The sequence below is a fragment of the Drosophila teissieri genome, chromosome 3R (genome assembly GCF_016746235.2).
Source record: "Drosophila teissieri strain GT53w chromosome 3R, Prin_Dtei_1.1, whole genome shotgun sequence".
Taxonomy (NCBI): Eukaryota; Metazoa; Arthropoda; class Insecta; order Diptera; family Drosophilidae; genus Drosophila; species Drosophila teissieri.
Window position 1 is genome coordinate 23,587,661 of NC_053032.1, and position 16,544 is coordinate 23,604,204.

The 16,544-nt window shown below is 47.5% G+C and overlaps 4 protein-coding genes across 5 annotated transcripts; 2 read left to right on the top strand and 2 right to left on the bottom strand.

Annotated features, from left to right (window-relative positions):
• The first annotated feature begins 242 nt into the window (after positions 1-242).
• LOC122622481 (ATP-binding cassette sub-family C member 4) lies at positions 243-7,825 on the top strand. The gene is made up of 8 exons (XM_043800933.1): positions 243-435; positions 2,570-2,803; positions 2,909-3,040; positions 3,100-3,281; positions 3,353-5,178; positions 5,243-6,125; positions 6,191-6,887; positions 6,952-7,825. The coding sequence occupies exons 2-8, from the start codon at positions 2,619-2,621 to the stop codon at positions 7,259-7,261; spliced, it is 4,215 nt and encodes a 1,404-aa protein (XP_043656868.1). The 5' UTR covers positions 243-435; positions 2,570-2,618; the 3' UTR covers positions 7,262-7,825.
• On the bottom strand, positions 7,821-13,474 carry LOC122622480. 2 transcript variants are annotated; one of them, XM_043800931.1, is made up of 5 exons: positions 13,226-13,474; positions 11,541-13,150; positions 11,360-11,483; positions 9,033-11,304; positions 7,821-8,966 (listed from the first exon to the last, which is right to left on the bottom strand). In XM_043800931.1, exons 1-5 carry the CDS (start codon positions 13,352-13,354, stop codon positions 7,957-7,959), a joined length of 5,145 nt encoding a protein of 1,714 aa, XP_043656866.1. In that variant the 5' UTR covers positions 13,355-13,474; the 3' UTR covers positions 7,821-7,956. The 2 variants fall into 2 exon arrangements, with proteins under 2 accessions (XP_043656866.1, XP_043656865.1); XM_043800930.1 differs by having other exon boundaries at positions 7,821-11,304.
• A 277-nt stretch (positions 13,475-13,751) lies between these two features.
• LOC122620510 (iron-sulfur cluster assembly 2 homolog, mitochondrial) lies at positions 13,752-14,375 on the top strand. The gene is made up of 2 exons (XM_043798004.1): positions 13,752-13,892; positions 13,953-14,375. Exons 1-2 carry the CDS (start codon positions 13,849-13,851, stop codon positions 14,326-14,328), a joined length of 420 nt encoding a protein of 139 aa, XP_043653939.1. The 5' UTR covers positions 13,752-13,848; the 3' UTR covers positions 14,329-14,375.
• LOC122620509 (protein phosphatase 1 regulatory subunit 21) lies at positions 14,331-16,230 on the bottom strand. The gene is made up of 5 exons (XM_043798003.1): positions 15,886-16,230; positions 15,458-15,808; positions 15,213-15,392; positions 14,641-15,162; positions 14,331-14,581 (listed from the first exon to the last, which is right to left on the bottom strand). Exons 1-5 carry the CDS (start codon positions 15,961-15,963, stop codon positions 14,492-14,494), a joined length of 1,221 nt encoding a protein of 406 aa, XP_043653938.1. The 5' UTR covers positions 15,964-16,230; the 3' UTR covers positions 14,331-14,491.
• Between the last annotated feature and the right edge of the window lie 314 nt (positions 16,231-16,544).

Below are 16,544 nucleotides of genomic sequence, written 5' to 3' on the forward strand. Positions count from 1 at the left end.
ATTAAAAGTATAATTATAATTTAATGAAATATTTTAGTAAGCATTACATAATTTAATCATATTTTAATTATATTTAATCAAATCAAATCACTTTCTCTAACAATTATATATTTTACACGCTTATACATAACATGTCAAAAGCTTTAGTGTTTTTTACATATAAGAAGCTTTTGCTCGCTCCATATCATATCTCTCCCCCTCTCTTACTCAGATTTAGATACACGCATTTCATTCGGTGCCGAACTGTTGAAGGAGGCGGTCGTGTTTGTCGCATAGGGGCGCGCATTCGTTGGTCCGTGTGTGTGAGTGTGCGTGAGTCGGCGTTTTGCACTTGTGTGCATACTATTTCTGCACGTGCTGCTCCATTGCGATCAATTCGAGTGGTACAATAATAGAGCACGGTAGTCGGAACCTTTTAATGCTCTGATAGCACAAGTAAGTGTCATTCGAGTGATTAAATCTAACGGTGAATGGTAAAATTTGGAAGTGGCTATATTCGCGTAATAAGTGGCGTATGTACATGTGTACAGCCGATTTGCATGATTGTGTGCGCTTTTGCTTCTTTGTTTTCGATGGCCGCCTGGGTGCTCAATGTGCTGTTATGTCGCCGTCTGCTGTAATTCTCCGTCGCCTTTACGTCGTTAACCGTTATTAAATTTAGTTTCTACTATTGTGTGCCAAGTGTGGAATACTTTCCATGTGCAAGGCGGCTCTGGAAGCGATTGGAATGCCGGTTTTCCACCAAACAACCACTTGTTTGCCCGTGGGGTCGCATGCCGATTGGCCCAGTGCTCGTGTATAAAATACACATGTAGATATGTACAGTGGGAGTTCAATAACGTGGACCACCCTTTGTTAGCCTGAGAGAAATGAATTCAAGTTTATCCAAATATTTGTATATTCTGTCTGCTGCGCGGTTTTCTACCTCTGCTGTAGGCCGAAATTCTAATTAGTGAGTTCCACCATTCAATGTTTCACTGTAACTGACTTGGCGATACAGGTAAAAATAAATTAATCACTGGTTTACAATCTGTTCGCTATGGGACTGTCTGTGTTTATTTAGCGCGTTCATAAATTAGATTTCGTTGGAAATATTTATGGAAACCTAAAACTTCGAATTGATTGTCACAGTTGTTGCTTAAAAAACTCGCTTTAAGCAATTGAAACAACATTAAAATTCCACATGTGCCTAAAATAATTACACTTCAATTTAAGCCACAGAAAAGATAACGGACTGATAAAAATGAAGGCAATTTCTAGCTGATATGAACATCTTTATATAAAGATAACTTTAAAATAATGAAAGCATTGTATATAAGTAGTTTTAATTGCTTTAATCGAAGTGGGAAGATATACAGCACGTTTTTCTATCTGTTTACGTAAATTCATTGGCGTCGTCACATTTTATTAAAGGCCTGCGCCCAGACAATTTAGATCTATTAATTCGAAAAGGGGAGCGGCATTTAAAGGGCGTTGGAACTTAACTATGAATGTGCTTTAATGTTATTTCACAATGAGCAACTGTGGGGCATGAAAATTTCCCGGTCAATAACTCCACAACAACTGCAAGCATGTGAAGTTAACTCGAAAAGTTTTAATTTGAAAAGTGAAATTTCCGCTTTGAGCAACTGGGTCAAAATAATTTCGCCTGGCTCAAAGCCTCAATGAAAAAACATCCGTAGTTATAAACAGAAATACATATGTACGTGTCCAAATACCGGTCTCGCTTATCTGAGAAGGTCTCTGGACTTTTGCTTGCCAATTAATAAACATTATGATTATTGTCATACGAAGATGTGCAAGTACGAGTCGAGTACGGCTCAAAATGCGTTTTGATTTACGCTCCCCGTGTCACATGCTATCAGTTACAGACATAGCAAATATGTAGCTATTATAGGCATTGGGCTAACGACCGATATCGTGTGACTGACCCTCGTCTAGTCTATGCTGAGTGAACTTCTATACACGCATCCTGATATTCCCCATGAAACCCCAGTTAATTCATAAAATTTATCTAAATAGATGAGGCCTACGAAATCTAAGTCTCAACTTTTTCATCCATTAAAAGCTAGCTTCGCTTCTAGTCACACGTAGACCTTATCAGACACGAAAAGACTATAGTTTATGAGTCTATTGGAAAAGTATATTACTATACTATATTGTCATTTAGTAGATAGAAAGATAGATACACAGTAGTACTTTTGTTTTTATGCATAAAACAGCAACCTTTTATTGGTCAAGGTCTTTGCTGATAAGAAAGTAGCTATTGCTAGACTAGTCTTCGAGCAATCAACTAGTTTTATACTACATACAAACATGATAAAGACATGGGAATGCAGGCGAATATAGTATACATTGGTTATTTAAAAGTCATAGATTGAAATCATTTTAAACGGCATTATATATGTTTTTGTAAATGTTTTCATCAATTTCTAAATTTAATTGTGATTCACATTCTACACTTAATTAAAAGTTGTAATTGAACCAATGTTAATGGCGAGTATAGCTGACTGATGCATTATATCTTTAAGCCTTTAATTATTTAACATGAGCTCATTTGCGATTGCAGGCAGACGGATTTTCTGATCTAGACGAGAGCTATCCATCCATATGATAGCATGGATAGTAGTGCCAAGCCAACGCGGAAAAACCCGCGACAGCATGCAAATATTATTTCACAACTAATATTTGCCTGGGCGATACCCTTACTTTATCGAGGATCACGCAGAGGCCTGAATACGGATGACCTTACGCAATGTCTCAAGGAAGATCAATCCGAACAGTTGGGTGACCGTTTGGAAGAGTAAGTACTCAGATTTAACATCCTTTTCAACTGACAATAAACACTAAGGAACTGCGACTTGTTACAAAGTGTCATAAACATTTGTTAATTGTGATTATCTTTCAGGCAGTGGTTTAAGGAACTGGAGCGATCCCACCGCAAGAAACAGAAGCCTCGTCTCAGAAACGCACTGTTCCGTTGTTTTCTAGGTCCCACGATCATCAATGGCCTCATTTGCTTAATCTACATAGTAATCAAGTGAGTTGGAGATTGAATTAAATGCGTCATGTGTAATTTAAAAAATATCTCCTTTTCAGAACCTTGATTCCAGCTGTTCTTGCGCAGCTGTTGATTCAGTTCCAAAAGACTTCTGTGCCGGAAGTAAGAAATATCAATTTGAATGATGTTTCGATATCCGATTCCTTGAATCGAACTGCACGGGCAATAGGAAATGTGCTGAGTCAGGCTGTCGCCGCTTCTGGCGGATCTCCGGGGGATGGTAGGCTTTAAACAATGGAATATCATTCTTGATTGAAATATACAAATGAATCATGTATATGCATATTTTAGCCTCTTCCCCCAATTCACTGGACAAAGGGGGTCCCCTAAGGGAGCCGATACATCCGCCAGTAGAGGAAGTGGACCACAATGCAACCGCTGTTCGAAGCCTCTTGGACCAGACCGTCGACAACATGTGGAACGATATGTACAGTCTGGGCGCCCTGCTGGTTCTCTCGACGCTGTTCTGCTGCTTCCTGCTGCACCACGTCGATCTTCGCCAGCGCCTGATGGGCGCCCGGATGCGAATAGCCTGCTGCTCGCTGATCTATCGGAAAACGCTGCGGCTCTCGATGAAAACGGCTGGTCAGACGCCAGCTGGTTACCTAATCAACCTGCTCTCGAATGACGTGAACCGTTTGGACTATGGCTTCATATTCGTGCACTGGATCTGGATTATGCCGTTGCAGGCGGTGCTCACGTGCTACCTGATTTGGCTGAACATTGGCATCCCAGCGATTGTGGGAGTAGTTGGACTGCTACTAAAAACGGTGCCCGTGCAGACGGCCTTGAGCAAGGTAACCTCTGTGCTGCGGATGCGAATTGCGGAGCGAACGGACGCGAGAGTGGGCATCATGAACGAGCTGGTGCAGGGCATTCAGGTTATCAAGATGTACGCCTGGGAGAAACCGTTCCAGGCGGTGGTGGCCGAAGCTCGTCGGAGCGAAATCAAGCAGATCCGATATGCATCTTACCTGCGTGGCTTCTACCTCAGCACCATGGTGTTCACAGAGCGATCCACCTTGTACATCACCCTGGCAGCGGCTGCTTTAATGGGCCAAAACATAACCGCTGACTTTGTATTCTCAGCTGCCAGTTACTACAACATCCTGCAACTGGTGGCTGCCATTTGGTATCCGCTAGCTGTAAGCTTTGGGGCGGAAGCTTTGGTTTCGTTGCGTCGGATTCAGGACTTCCTTTTGCTCGAGGGACGTGAGGAGCGCACTCAAGGACTTACCCATAAGCGAGATCAGGAAGGGGGAGACTCCAGAGCAGTGACCATCAAGGATATCAATGCCAGCTGGGATAATGAGAAGCCACAGAGAACGTTGCAAGGTATTAATCTGCAGATTGAGAAGGGCCAACTGTGCGCTGTGATTGGACCGGTGGGAGCCGGAAAGAGCTCTATCCTCCAGTTACTCCTGGGTGAACTGCCCGTTATCGATGGAGGAGTATATATCCAGGGGGACCTCTCCTATGCAGCCCAGGAGCCATGGCTCTTTACGGGGTCGGTGCGAAATAACATCCTTTTCGGTGAGGAGTTTGATAGGAAGCGCTACCAGGAGGTAACACGGTGCTGTGCCCTCAGCACGGATTTCCAACAGCTGCCAAATGGAGACAAAACACTTGTGGGCGAGCGCGGAGCGTCCTTATCCGGAGGCCAGAGAGCACGCATCAGCTTGGCTCGAGCTGTCTACAAGCCTGCCCAGATTTATTTGATGGACGATCCGCTAAGTGCTGTAGATGCGCACGTGGGCAGGCATCTCTTCGATGAGGTCATTGGACCCAGAGGACGGCTGGCTCAGCTGAAGGCGACTCGCATTCTAGTGACCCACCAGGTGCACTTTCTGTCCGAGGCCGATGTTATTGTGATTGTCGACCAAGGAAGAATTTTGAGGCAAGGCACCTACCAGGAGCTGGTCAACAGTGATCTGGACTTCGCAAAGCTCCTTGAGCGACCCAAGGAGGAGGAGGCGGAAAACAGTCGCAACCAATCATCCCTGTTAAGTTCCAACTCACTGGACAGTGACGACGAGGACATACCCTTCATCGATGGTGTAAAAGATGGGTATCAGCAGTTGAGAAAACAGAGCAGCTCGGTACATGGCAGCAAGTCGGTGGGTTTGCAATGTCCCAACATATTGTGTCCTCTTAATATAAGCAATGCTTTTTCCGTTTCAGTTGGACAGCACCCAATTTGAAGATAATGTCGATGAGGATGCTCTGGCCGAGGCCCAGGCATCGGGCGGCATATCACCCCGCGTCTGGTACGAGTACTTCCATGCGGGCAGCACTCTCCTGAGCTTCAGCTTCATGGTCTTTGTGATGGTGATGTCCCAGGTGGTGTGCAGCAGTTCTGATTTCTTTGCCAACATCTGGACCCAGCAGGAGCATCAGCGGTCGCAGGGGGAGGTCACCAGCTTCACCACCTTCGAGTGCATGTACATATACGGTGCTCTGATCATCGCCGTGGTGATCATGACTACGTTCCGGGGCTTCCTGTTCTTCAAGATTTGCATGCATGCCTCTAAGGTGCTGCACGATCGCATGTTTGCCTGCATCCTGCACGCTACCATGAGATTCTTTGACACCACTCCCTCTGGAAGGATTTTGAATCGCTTCTCCAAGGATATGGGCGCCATTGATGAGCTGTTACCGCGAGCCATGATGGATTTTATACAGATCGCCCTGGTGATGTTTGGAATTCTGATTGTGATTGGTATACTGAATCCGGTTTTGGTGGCCGCCATGCTGGTGGTGGCCGTTGTGGATGTGCTTATCTTGAAGTTGTACCTGAGGCCTTCGCAGGATCTCAAGCGATTGGAGGGAATATGCCGCAGTCCGGTATTCTCACATCTCAGTGCTTCCCTTACTGGTCTGGCCATCATTCGATCCCGCCAGTTGCAGGATGTGGTGGCCAAGGAGTTTGATTTGCTGCAGGATGTGCACAGTAGCGTGTGGCAACTGACCATGGCAGCGAATACGGCACTAGGCTTGTGGCTGGACTGCGTCAGTTGCGTCTTCCTTACCACTGTCACCTTCAGCTTCATTATCTCCAGTGAAAGTGAGTTCTATAAGAATTAAGTAATTAAATAGAACAGAACTGATTGGTATACTTTCTCCCTTTAGCTACTTATAGCGGTAACGTAGGCTTGGCCATTGCCCAGGCCATGATCTTAACCGGAATGGTGCAATATGGAGTGCGCCAGGTGGCCGAGTCCTTGCAGCAGATGACCAGCGTGGAACGCGTCCTGCAATACACCGAACTGGAGCAGGAGCCAGCGCTGAGCGAGAAGTCGCCACCGAAGCAGTGGCCCACCCGTGGTCAGGTGGAGTTCCGCAACATGAACTGTCGTTACGATCCAAATGGATCGCCGGTGCTTAAGAACCTGAATCTAACCATTGAGGCAGGCTGGAAGGTTGGCATTGTGGGACGTACGGGTGCTGGAAAGTCCTCGCTAATTGGAGCTCTTTTCCGGCTGGCGCACATCGAGGGAGAGATTCTTATCGATGGCATAGAGACGGGAACGATTTCATTGGAAATTCTGCGCACCCGCATTTCGATTATACCCCAGGATCCGGTACTGTTTTCGGCCACCATCCGATACAATCTGGACCCCTTCGAGCGGTATACGGATGCCGAGCTGTGGAGCGCTCTGGAGGATGTGGAGCTGCGAGGAGCCATTCCCGGCCTGGACTACCTGGTCACGGAAAGGGGCGGCAATTTCAGCGTGGGCCAGCGTCAGTTGCTCTGTCTGGCAAGGGCGATTCTGCGAAACAACAAGGTGCTGGTGCTGGATGAGGCCACGGCCAATGTGGATCCACAGTGAGTTCTAGAACGGCAGTTCCTATTTGTACAGAACAATCTTCTAATACATATATTCTCTCAGAACCGATGCCCTGATCCAGCGCACCATCCGCAACAAGTTCAAGCAGTGCACAGTTCTCACCGTTGCTCATCGATTGCACACAGTCATGGATTCGGATCGGATTATAGTAATGGATGCTGGTGTTGCGGTGGAATTCGATGTGCCGTATTTGCTGCTCAAGAAGTCGCAAGGACATCTCCGACAAATGGTCGAGGCCACTGGCGCCGAAGCGGAAGCACTGAAGAAGACGGCCAGTGACAGTCACAAAAGGATGCAGAGGGAGCGGGATGAGCGAGACCGTGATGTGAATGAAGATGAGCACCAGGAGTGAGAAACGGTGGCCCAACATATCCATCGGAAATCGCATTTATCCAAATCTGGTGCTTACAATGGCTCAAGGTTGCAATTCTTGGGCGCCCAATGGAAAAGGGGTCCTGCCCAAAACAAAAGCCGTACCAAAATGATTTTTTTGTGCACATACACATATTATGTTATCAATGTTTCATTTTCTTAGTTTAGTTAAGTTTGTTAACGAAAAGTCTAGATGTGTGCTGCCTTATACGTATTGTACTTAGATGTAATCTCCACCTGGGACTACACTGTAATATTTGTCCATCAACTTATTGTGGACCGCCAGTGAAACGGATGTTTACTTACAACATGACAAAGATACTTACATTCTGGTTCCAGACTAGAACTAGTTATACTAGTTAGTTCATCAAATATATACTGTATATATATTGTGTACATTATTGCAAGTAAATATTCATAAAATCGAACTATTGTACTTGAAACTCTAGATAGAAATGTAATAAATATTCGTCGAGTTTATTAAAATATAAATAAGATTCACAAAAATTGGTAATAAAATTTAAAATTTAACACATTGAGCAAATTTGATACAATCGTTTTTGATAGTCATTTTTGGACACATAATTGCAAAGTTTATTAAAATATAAATAATTGTCATAAAATGGATAAAACAATTTAAAACCTAAACAAACGAATTGTGTAAAAGTTCGACGATCATTTTCGAGGCGACTTTCGATGCGACGTCTTGACACCTGATCCTATTTGACCTGAGGATTGGCGAGTTTGATTTGTACTAAGTTTGCTTTGTTGTTCATAAGGAATGGGTGGAGTTCCATCTGGATAGTTTACCAGCGAGATGCGACTTTCCCCGGAGAACAGCTGCGAACCGGTGCTGTTCACGGACCCAGCTTTCTCTGGTATGGAGAGGAATGATCCCACTGGTGTGGATGTCTTCTGTCTGTCGTTGGTCGCTCCGGTGGCATGGCTTACTCCCACTCCTGCTGTTTGCGTATTGTTGCTGGGGGAGAGCGAGTGCAGGACAGACTTCAAAAAGTGTCCCCTTAGCGACTCATCTGAACTCTCAGTGGTGTCGCCGTTGTGCACTCGATGTTTGAGAAGCTCGCGCGTTAGGAATTCCCTCAAATTTAACGATCTTCCTATCTGACTTGCATCCTGCACTGTTGAATCGTCCTTGGACCTGTAACTGCGATCGCTGCCTCCACGTAGCCGCGACTTTCGCGGCCGTCGTTCTGGCGACGAGGCTGTTGTGCTGCTGCACAGCTCATCCACCTGCTGTTGCCGCTGATGCATTGTGGCATGCCAGCACTGCCCTCTCTGATCCCCGTCGCTGGAAAAGTTGCTGCCGGATAGCGGATCTATGCCACTCTCGTTCGGTTGATCGTTGGTTACTGGGGCGACGCTCTCCCGCCGCGTACTACTAGCTACCTCTGGACCCGTCAATGTGGTGTCAGTGGCATTGCCTCGACGGAAAGAGTTCTTCAGAATATTCCGCTGGCGAAGCTCTTCCTCTATATTGAATGAATCCGAAGAATCATTCTCTAATCGGTCACTGTCTATTAGGTCTCTCTGATCGGCTGGTTGCTTGGCCATAAGTCTTTCAAAGTATTCCTTGCGTTTGGGAAATTCTTGGATATTAGCATTGACCACACGCAGCTGTCGCAACAGTTCACCCGGCGACAGAGTGGCCTGATCGGCATCCTGACCTATCTCCAGGTGGATGTGGGTGCTAGTCATGTTATGAAGATACGCATTAATGCTAGGAAACTCACGGTAGTCAGTTCCTTGAGTGCGCTGGTTGATCGCGTGGATCAACTCATTAAATTCACCCTGCAGCCGTTGGCTCTGATCAGCATCCAACCGCGACAGATCCAACTGCAATTCTCTGGCATACTGATCAAAACTGGGGAACGACTTGTGCAAAGGTGTGGCGGCGACAATATTTGATTGTCCCGGCGTTTCCACTTCGGTGATGGTCGACAGCTCGTGCGCCAGATCCTCGGCGTTCAGTTGAGGACTATACCGCCGAATCGTGGCCGGAGGAGCCTTCATTCGGCCGCGTGCTGTATTGTTCTGCGTGGAGGAGCCGAGCGAGATGGGTTCCACATCGACACACACCTGCCCCTGGGCCGTTATGGGACGCGAGTCCGCGATGCCACTATCCCTGCTGGCTGCTGTTGGCTTGTGCTTCTGCAGCGGCAAGGCTTCCGAGGTTGAAGGCGTTTGAGAATCGCTGCGATCGGACAGTGTTCGGCATCTGGTGCGCTGTTGTCCCGTTGGGAGCTCAAAGTATTCAGTGGATTGGCGCTCGCCATCGCTGTTCGATGTGAGGGTGACCTCCACCAGTCGCTGCTTCTCCTCGCGCACTTTCGTGATTAGCTCCGTCAGTTCGGCGATCCGCTGGGTGCAATTCTCCGTGAGCTGCGCATAGCGTTCCATGTTTCGAGCAGAGGACTCGTCGCTGGTAGATTGGCATTTCGATTTTTCGGGCACAACGCGGTTTGTGCTTTTATCGGCAGGCAAGCTTAAGGATACCCCTCCATGACCTTGTTTCGTGGTCTTTTGATCTCTTTTTTGTTGCACTGCACCCTTTGATTGCTGCTGTCGCTCTCTTTCTTGAGAAGCCGGAACTCTGCCGTTTTCTTTTTGAGCTGACACATTTTTCCTATCTCCCTGTGGAATCCTTTCCACTTTGTGCTCTCTCTCTTTGTTGGTTTGCTGACAATCTTCTAGATTCTTGGCCAAGCGCTTGTTCCATATTTGATCTAAAACGCGCAGACTTCTCTCCTCATCCTGCGACTGTTGCTCCCTTTGCAGCTGCTGCTGGCAACGTATTGACGCTTCCAAATCATCGATTAAGCTGCGATTGTCGGCAATAAAGGATTGAACCCGCTCCACGCGCTGCTCGTTCATCACCGTCTCTTCATCCTGATCCCTTTCAGCTCTTCCTGCTTCAGGCTCGGCACAGGGCGTTACGTTTCTCGATGAGTTGATCACTGACGTTGAGGGTGTGGCCACATAAGAGGAACTGACCCCCATATCATCTATATTTTGGCGGGTCATTCCCAGCAGACGATTTATGTATTGAACAACCATGGGATGTAATGGAGCAGAAGCGGGGGCCACCGGAGCAGAAGGAATTCCTGAGTTCAAGTTTTTATAGCTTACTGGCGGCAGACTGCGATAGGCGGTGGAGTTGGAATCTATGGATATCTGACGCTGATCCTGTGGCATTGGCCGCTTTCCGGAATCCTGTGCCGTCTGCTTTGCTGCATCGTCTCTTGGTGTGCTCTCAGTTGAGCCCAGGGGCACATCCTTTTCATTGTCAATAGCTGACGGCTTTGCTTTGGCTTTCGACTTGGCTCTCGGTACATATTGCTTTACAGTACCGTCGCTCCTCACTTTAATGATGATCTCTACTGGCCCGTCTTCTTTAGCGGTTGACTTTGGCTGATCACTGTCACTGGATTTTGCGCTTTTTGTCTCTTTGTAGAATTTTCTTAGCCGCTGCTCGAGAATAGCCTCCTTCTGTTGCAAATCAGATTCACGTTCGTTCAAGGTCCTCGTTCTCTCGGATAGAATATCTGCTCGCTCCTGACGTATATTATTCAATTCCTGTGCATTGTCCTCTTTTGATCCAGCTGTTTCGCCCGCCTTCAGTTCCTCCAACAGCTGGACTCGAATTTTTTCAATGCGCTCAAGCAAACTTTTTAGCCTCATCGATTTCAGTGAGTTTGACTGCTCGGCCTTCAGGTCCGACTTGAGCTGTTTGCTTTGATCATCGACATAGTCGAGGAGTATGGAGCAGCAGCTCTCCGTGCTGCCAAGATTATCGCGGCCCATTTGAACAGGAGGTTCACCCAAATTGACGGCCATCGGAGCTTTCGATTTGCTACGCGACGAGTTTGGAGGCGTTGGTTTGGTGCGCACTTCCGGGCAAGTGATGATGGCAGGACGAAGCAGCATTTCTTCCATTGCCTCGTTCATCTTCTGCTCTCGCCTGGCAGCCGCATCCGCGAACCGATGGCTGGGTATAATGTTAGCCTGTTGGAAAAATAAGTTTTATTATTTATAGGGAAAAGATATTTGATTCCCTTACATCGGTTGGCAAGAGCTGCGGTTGCTGTTGGGTTAGGGCATCCAGCTTTTCCGTTAATTCGGCACAATCCCTTCGCACTTGCTCGCGCTCAAGAGCCTTTTGACCACGATCGTTACTGATTTTCCTATTAGAGTGAGTTATTAGTATTTATTAACATAAATTTAGTGTGTTTGCCCATTACCTAAGTTTGTCCAGCTCCTGTTCCCGCAGTTCCCTCAGTTGGTTCTCGATGCGAGCATGATCCATGGCGGTCATTTGGCTGGCATCCTTCTCATTGCACTGCACCGACTGTGTCGGAGCATCGTACGTTCTATGGTATTTATTGCTATGGTCGTAGAACTGAACACGCCCCGATTGAGTCGTCTTTGGGTCCTGTCGCGTGGACATGGTATATGTGGTGGTGGATACAGTGGAGTGCGTAGCAGTGCTCGGTGGAGCAGTAACAGCGGGAACGTGCACGGCTGGCTGGTTCGGCATCATTTGCTGCGGTGCATACATCGGATGAGGTTGTGGAAACTGGGCTTGCATGGGAAATGGCATTGAGTATGGCATCGCATATGGTTGCATCGGGTGTTGAGAATACGGATGCATGTATGGCTGATTCTGCGGCATGGGATAACAATGGGTCAATGGTGGATTTGGCATGGGTGGCATAGTCTGTTCCGGAATCTGTGGAAGGATTCGGGGAGGTTCCTCTGCTGGCTCGTGTATAGCTGTTACTTTGCGCAGCGTAGCTGGAGTTTTGGCCTTCTGACCTCTTTGTAATCCCGCATCTATTACCTTGGCAGGAGCTGGATTTATTTTTAAGCCCGGTCTCTTGACTGTCGGCTGATTACGTGGTGCTGTCGCGCTTTTCTTGGGGGATCCTTTGGCAGTTTTAGTGGGTGATTTTCTGGGTGCTGGAGCAGGAACGGGTCCCTCACGCTCTACAGATTTCCTTGGCGATCTTGGCAAAGATTTGGTGGGACTGGGCGGCGCAGATACTGATGGAGTACGATCTGCTTCCCTTTGCTGAGTTGGCCCAGTTCGCAAGGTAGTAGTGGTTTTCCTTACCAAATCGCTGATCTGAGTAAATCGCGGCCGACGTTGGGGTTCGTCATCACTGGGTCTCACGACATGGCTGAATTTGCGGTTGGTTTGCATGAACCTATCATTTATATCCATACCTTCAGGATTCTTGTGGGTTTCGGAAATGGTTTCCTCGATTTCCACGTCTAGAATTACGGGGGGAGTCTTCTCGAGACGCCGATTGCTGATGGGACTCTCGCTGAGCAGGATGGATGAGTCGTCTTCGGAGGATGCGTCATCCTCCTTCTCGTCCTCATCATCGGTGCTGGCACATCCACAGCTGGTTGTCCTTTTGCGTTTGCCCTTGCAGCAGGGTTTGTTGCAACCGCTCTCCAGTCGATTTTCTTTGTCCTCCACAACGGTCGTTTGTGTGCCCGCCGAGGCACGTCCTTCCGCATTCAGATTCATTGCGTTTGTGGCGCGCAACTCCACGCTAGCTTTTCCCGATCTTTTCATGGCCTGCTTGCGACACCTTTGGATTTTCTCGATTCTCTCTTGCTTCTGCTGCTCGATGCGTTCGTTTTCCTCCTGTGCGGCGCGATGGGCGGCGCCCACCTGGAAAATGGCCGAACGGTAGTCCTGGTGTTTTTTGACCAAAACATGCTCACGCCACGCATTCAGCTCCTTTTGCTTGACCTGCTCCAATTTGTCGATTTGACGCCGCTTTTCGGCAGCCACCTCCTCGCGTATCTGGCGTGCCAGGTGGTTGGACTTCTCACGCACCTGGGTGTCAAAATTGGGTCATGGTTAGTCTTACAATTACTGCGCAATGAGTTCGGAACCCAAGGGCCAAGTTACCTGCTTCAAACGGGTTATGCGACGCTCACTCTCGAGATCTTTGCGCACTTGCTCTGGATCGTCCAGTGGTCCGATGGGCCTCCTCAAGTTGGCCCCGAACTTTCCATTTATGGTTACCTGCAGAGCCATCTGCTCTATCAATATCTGAAATATGTTCGTATATGGGGCAGCATTTACGCCGTAGAAATCGAAACTAGTTTGAGCGTAAAATCAAACAACCAACGTCTTCAAAAATTCCTCCCAAGCGGCAGTGTGACTGTAGATGAATAACTTAATGTACTAAAAATGACATTCCCTTAAATATACCAGCAAGTTGCATGCTCGTGGGATTCTACTAATTATGCGAGGTGCTTTTAAGAAAATATAATGTATTGAAAAGTTCGGTGTTGTTTTCAAGTGAAATAACTTAACAAATGTGTTCTGTAAGATACAAAAAATATAAAAACCATAACATTACCAAAACAGCACAGACACAAACCTTGATAGCCCAATTAGGATATATCGATTAATCGGTACAACTATCGCCACTTGCTATCGAGCGAAAACAGCTGAATTTGTTTGGATTACGAGATAGTAAATAGAATTATTGAAATAACATTATTTGGCTGTGAAATCGTGAAATTATGGCGTTCCTACTGCGGCAGGTGGCCAGAACCGGATTCCAAAGGTGAAATAAGCTAGGAAACATGCGTGACAAACTCCACCATTAGTGTTTGATCTTTCACAGAAATCTAATCCTAATGCGGCATGCCACCGCTTCCACATCCGCCAATCCCGACCTGAGTGTCCAGGTGAGCGAGAGCTGCTTGAAGCGACTCCGCGAGATCTGCGTGGACGGATCCTTCCTGCGAGTGACCGTCGAGGGCGGCGGATGCTCCGGCTTTCAGTACAAATTCGATTTGGACAAGCAGCTGAACGAGGATGACCGGCAGTTTGGCGAGGGTGAGGCAAAGGTGGTGATCGATACCGTCTCGCTGGAGTACTGCAGTGGTGCCACCGTAGACTACCATAGCGAACTAATACGCGCCGGCTTTCGGATGGTGGCTAATCCGCTGGCGGAACAGGGCTGCTCCTGCGGCTCCTCATTCTCAATCAAATTGTAAACTTTAAACTTTAGAGAATTATTTAATACATATAGAATGTTCAGTTATATACACGTCGAGGGTGGACAATAACAAAACAGGAGGGGAGCGGGCGTTCCCAGTTAGTTATTTTACAACAATATACAGTAAAGCAGCTGGGCGGGATGCGCTCCGCTGTCCATGCTCACTTGCATGCGGCCAGCTGGTCACTTAAACTAATGACCTGCTCTGTCAGCACGCTAATTTGCTCCTCGTAGTTAATACGCGTCGTGGTCTAAGGAAATACAAGATGTTACTTGGTTCTAAAAGCAGAAAACTGCAGGGACAACTCACCAACTCCTCTTCGAGCATTTGCAGGGCTCCCCCCAAACTGGCCAACTGATCGTCCTTGGCCTTCAGTTCGTGCGTCGCGTTCTCCAGGCAGTTTTGCAGATGCTGCACCTCCAGCTCGTAAGATCGCAGCTTCGACTCCGCTTGCACTTTCAGTCGCATCAGATCCTCGAACTTCTTGCTGAACACACTGTAGATGAGTTGCTCCTTGGAGGGCGGCTCGGCTGGATCCTGCAGTGAGTCTCGCGCCCGCTGACTGCCTTTCGTCTCCGGCTCTGCCGGTCGAACGGTGACGCCCGCCGCCGCCGTGCTGCAGCTGCACGTGCTGAGATCCTTGCTGGGGTTCGAGACAAATGCTTGGTGCAACTTGGCCACTTCAAATTGAGCCCTCCAATGCGCCGCCTCCTTCTCGAGCAGCGCGATGCGATCCTCGGAAGTGAGTTGGTTGCTATTCGACTGCTGCTGGAGATTGTGGAGAGGAGTATTATCGCTGCCGGTGGCGCTCAGTGCATCCTCGCTGCCAAGCTGAAAACACGTAAGTTAGGTAATGATTTCAAAAGAGATCCTAGTCTTACCATGCTGGCCGCATCGACAAGCTTAGTTTCCAGCTCGCTGTTCCTGTGCTGCAGCGTTTCCACCTCCTTCCTGAGTCGCTTCTCCAGCTCGTTCTGATCGCCGATGCGCTTCTCCAGCTTTTGTTCCAGCGATGCAATGCGCTCCGTGTGCAGCAGCAAATCCCTTTGCTTGTCGTCAATCTGTGCATAGTCACTCGACGCATAAGTCATAACCAATTTTTTGGGTTTCATCCCCTGTGCCTTACCAATGACGTCAGCTGCGCATTCTCCATGATTTTCTTCTGCAGTTCCTCAAAGATGAGCGCTTCTTGAGCGGCATCCGATGGTGGTTCGGCTTCTGGGCGGCTATTGTTCTGTAATCCCCGCCTGCCGCCGGAATCCTTGTCCTTCTTCTTGGGCTGCTCGTGCACCGAGATTTCCTGTTGCAGCTGGGACACCCGGGACTCCAGCTGCTTGTTGCGAAAGCCCAGGGAGTCCACCTCCTGCTCCGTACGCCGCAACGAGGTGGCGTACTGCTGCAGCTGCTCCCGCAGGCTGGCCTCCTTGGACTGCTCCTCCAGCACCGCCTTCTTCAGCACCGTCGCTTGGGCCCTCAGCTAATTGGTGTTTATTTCGGGGATTAATTGGATTAATGGGCGTTAACTGTTGCTGCCGATTTGGGGCGGAATCCTACCTTTGAGTATTCTGTGGCCAGTTTCTGGTACTTGGCCTCCGGCACGGTGCCCTCCATCGCCAGCGATTTCTCTGCCATCCAGGCAGACTGTATCGTCTATGTGGGTTCCGGCGGTGGCGTTCTTCGCACGGTTTCTAAATTGTTTTAAACAAATTGACCAACAAATAAAGCTGGCACTGCAGTGGGCACAGCCACACTTTCGTTGAGAATACCAAAGCGCTATGGTCGGAAATGCTTTCATTTCTGCTAATGGTCACACTAAATTTGAAACGGCTTTTTGAATAAAGAAAGAAGAAGAAATTTACAAATTTACAAATATTTTTCGTTTTAATCTTTTTACATTTTTTAAAAATGAACATACAAAAATTGGTTTTCTCTAAAAATCAACCACTGTTGTATACAAAAACATATTGAATGTATAATATATATTTGTATACCCAAAGCTTGCACTTACATAAAAAAAGTCATTGCAACCTTGACCGCTCTGTTTTCCGAAAAGCAAACTGTTTTTCCCTTTAATAGGCAGCAAATATTTTGAATAATCTTGTTTACAAGCAATAAAAAAGGTGGCGAATAATTAAGAGGTGTGAAAGGTTGAACCCTTAAACAAACCAACTAAAACGCTGTTAATATATGTTAAATATATATATTTCGTGTGT

What these genes read in the sequence shown, in the direction of transcription:
- LOC122622481 (XM_043800933.1), top strand. Translation starts at nt 2,619, where the DNA reads ATGGATAGTAGTGCCAAGCCAACGCGGAAAAACCCGCGACAGCATGCA. An exon ending in CTTCATTATCTCCAGTGAAA is followed by an intron (nt 6,126 to 6,190) that starts GTGAGTTCTATA and finishes TTCTCCCTTTAG; the next exon opens with CTACTTATAGCGGTAACGTA. An exon ending in ACGGCCAATGTGGATCCACA is followed by an intron (nt 6,888 to 6,951) that starts GTGAGTTCTAGA and finishes ATATTCTCTCAG; the next exon opens with AACCGATGCCCTGATCCAGC.
- LOC122622480 (XM_043800930.1), bottom strand. Translation starts at nt 13,354, where the DNA reads ATGGCTCTGCAGGTAACCATAAATGGAAAGTTCGGGGCCAACTTGAGG. An exon ending in CAGGAGCTGGACAAACTTAG is followed by an intron (nt 11,484 to 11,540) that starts GTAATGGGCAAA and finishes TCACTCTAATAG; the next exon opens with GAAAATCAGTAACGATCGTG. An exon ending in CGCAGCTCTTGCCAACCGAT is followed by an intron (nt 11,305 to 11,359) that starts GTAAGGGAATCA and finishes TTTTTCCAACAG; the next exon opens with GCTAACATTATACCCAGCCA.
- LOC122620510 (XM_043798004.1), top strand. Translation starts at nt 13,849, where the DNA reads ATGGCGTTCCTACTGCGGCAGGTGGCCAGAACCGGATTCCAAAG. An exon ending in GCCAGAACCGGATTCCAAAG is followed by an intron (nt 13,893 to 13,952) that starts GTGAAATAAGCT and finishes GATCTTTCACAG; the next exon opens with AAATCTAATCCTAATGCGGC.
- LOC122620509 (XM_043798003.1), bottom strand. Translation starts at nt 15,963, where the DNA reads ATGGCAGAGAAATCGCTGGCGATGGAGGGCACCGTGCCGGAGGCCAAG. An exon ending in ATGCGCAGCTGACGTCATTG is followed by an intron (nt 15,393 to 15,457) that starts GTAAGGCACAGG and finishes GACTATGCACAG; the next exon opens with ATTGACGACAAGCAAAGGGA. An exon ending in AAATGCTCGAAGAGGAGTTG is followed by an intron (nt 14,582 to 14,640) that starts GTGAGTTGTCCC and finishes GTATTTCCTTAG; the next exon opens with ACCACGACGCGTATTAACTA.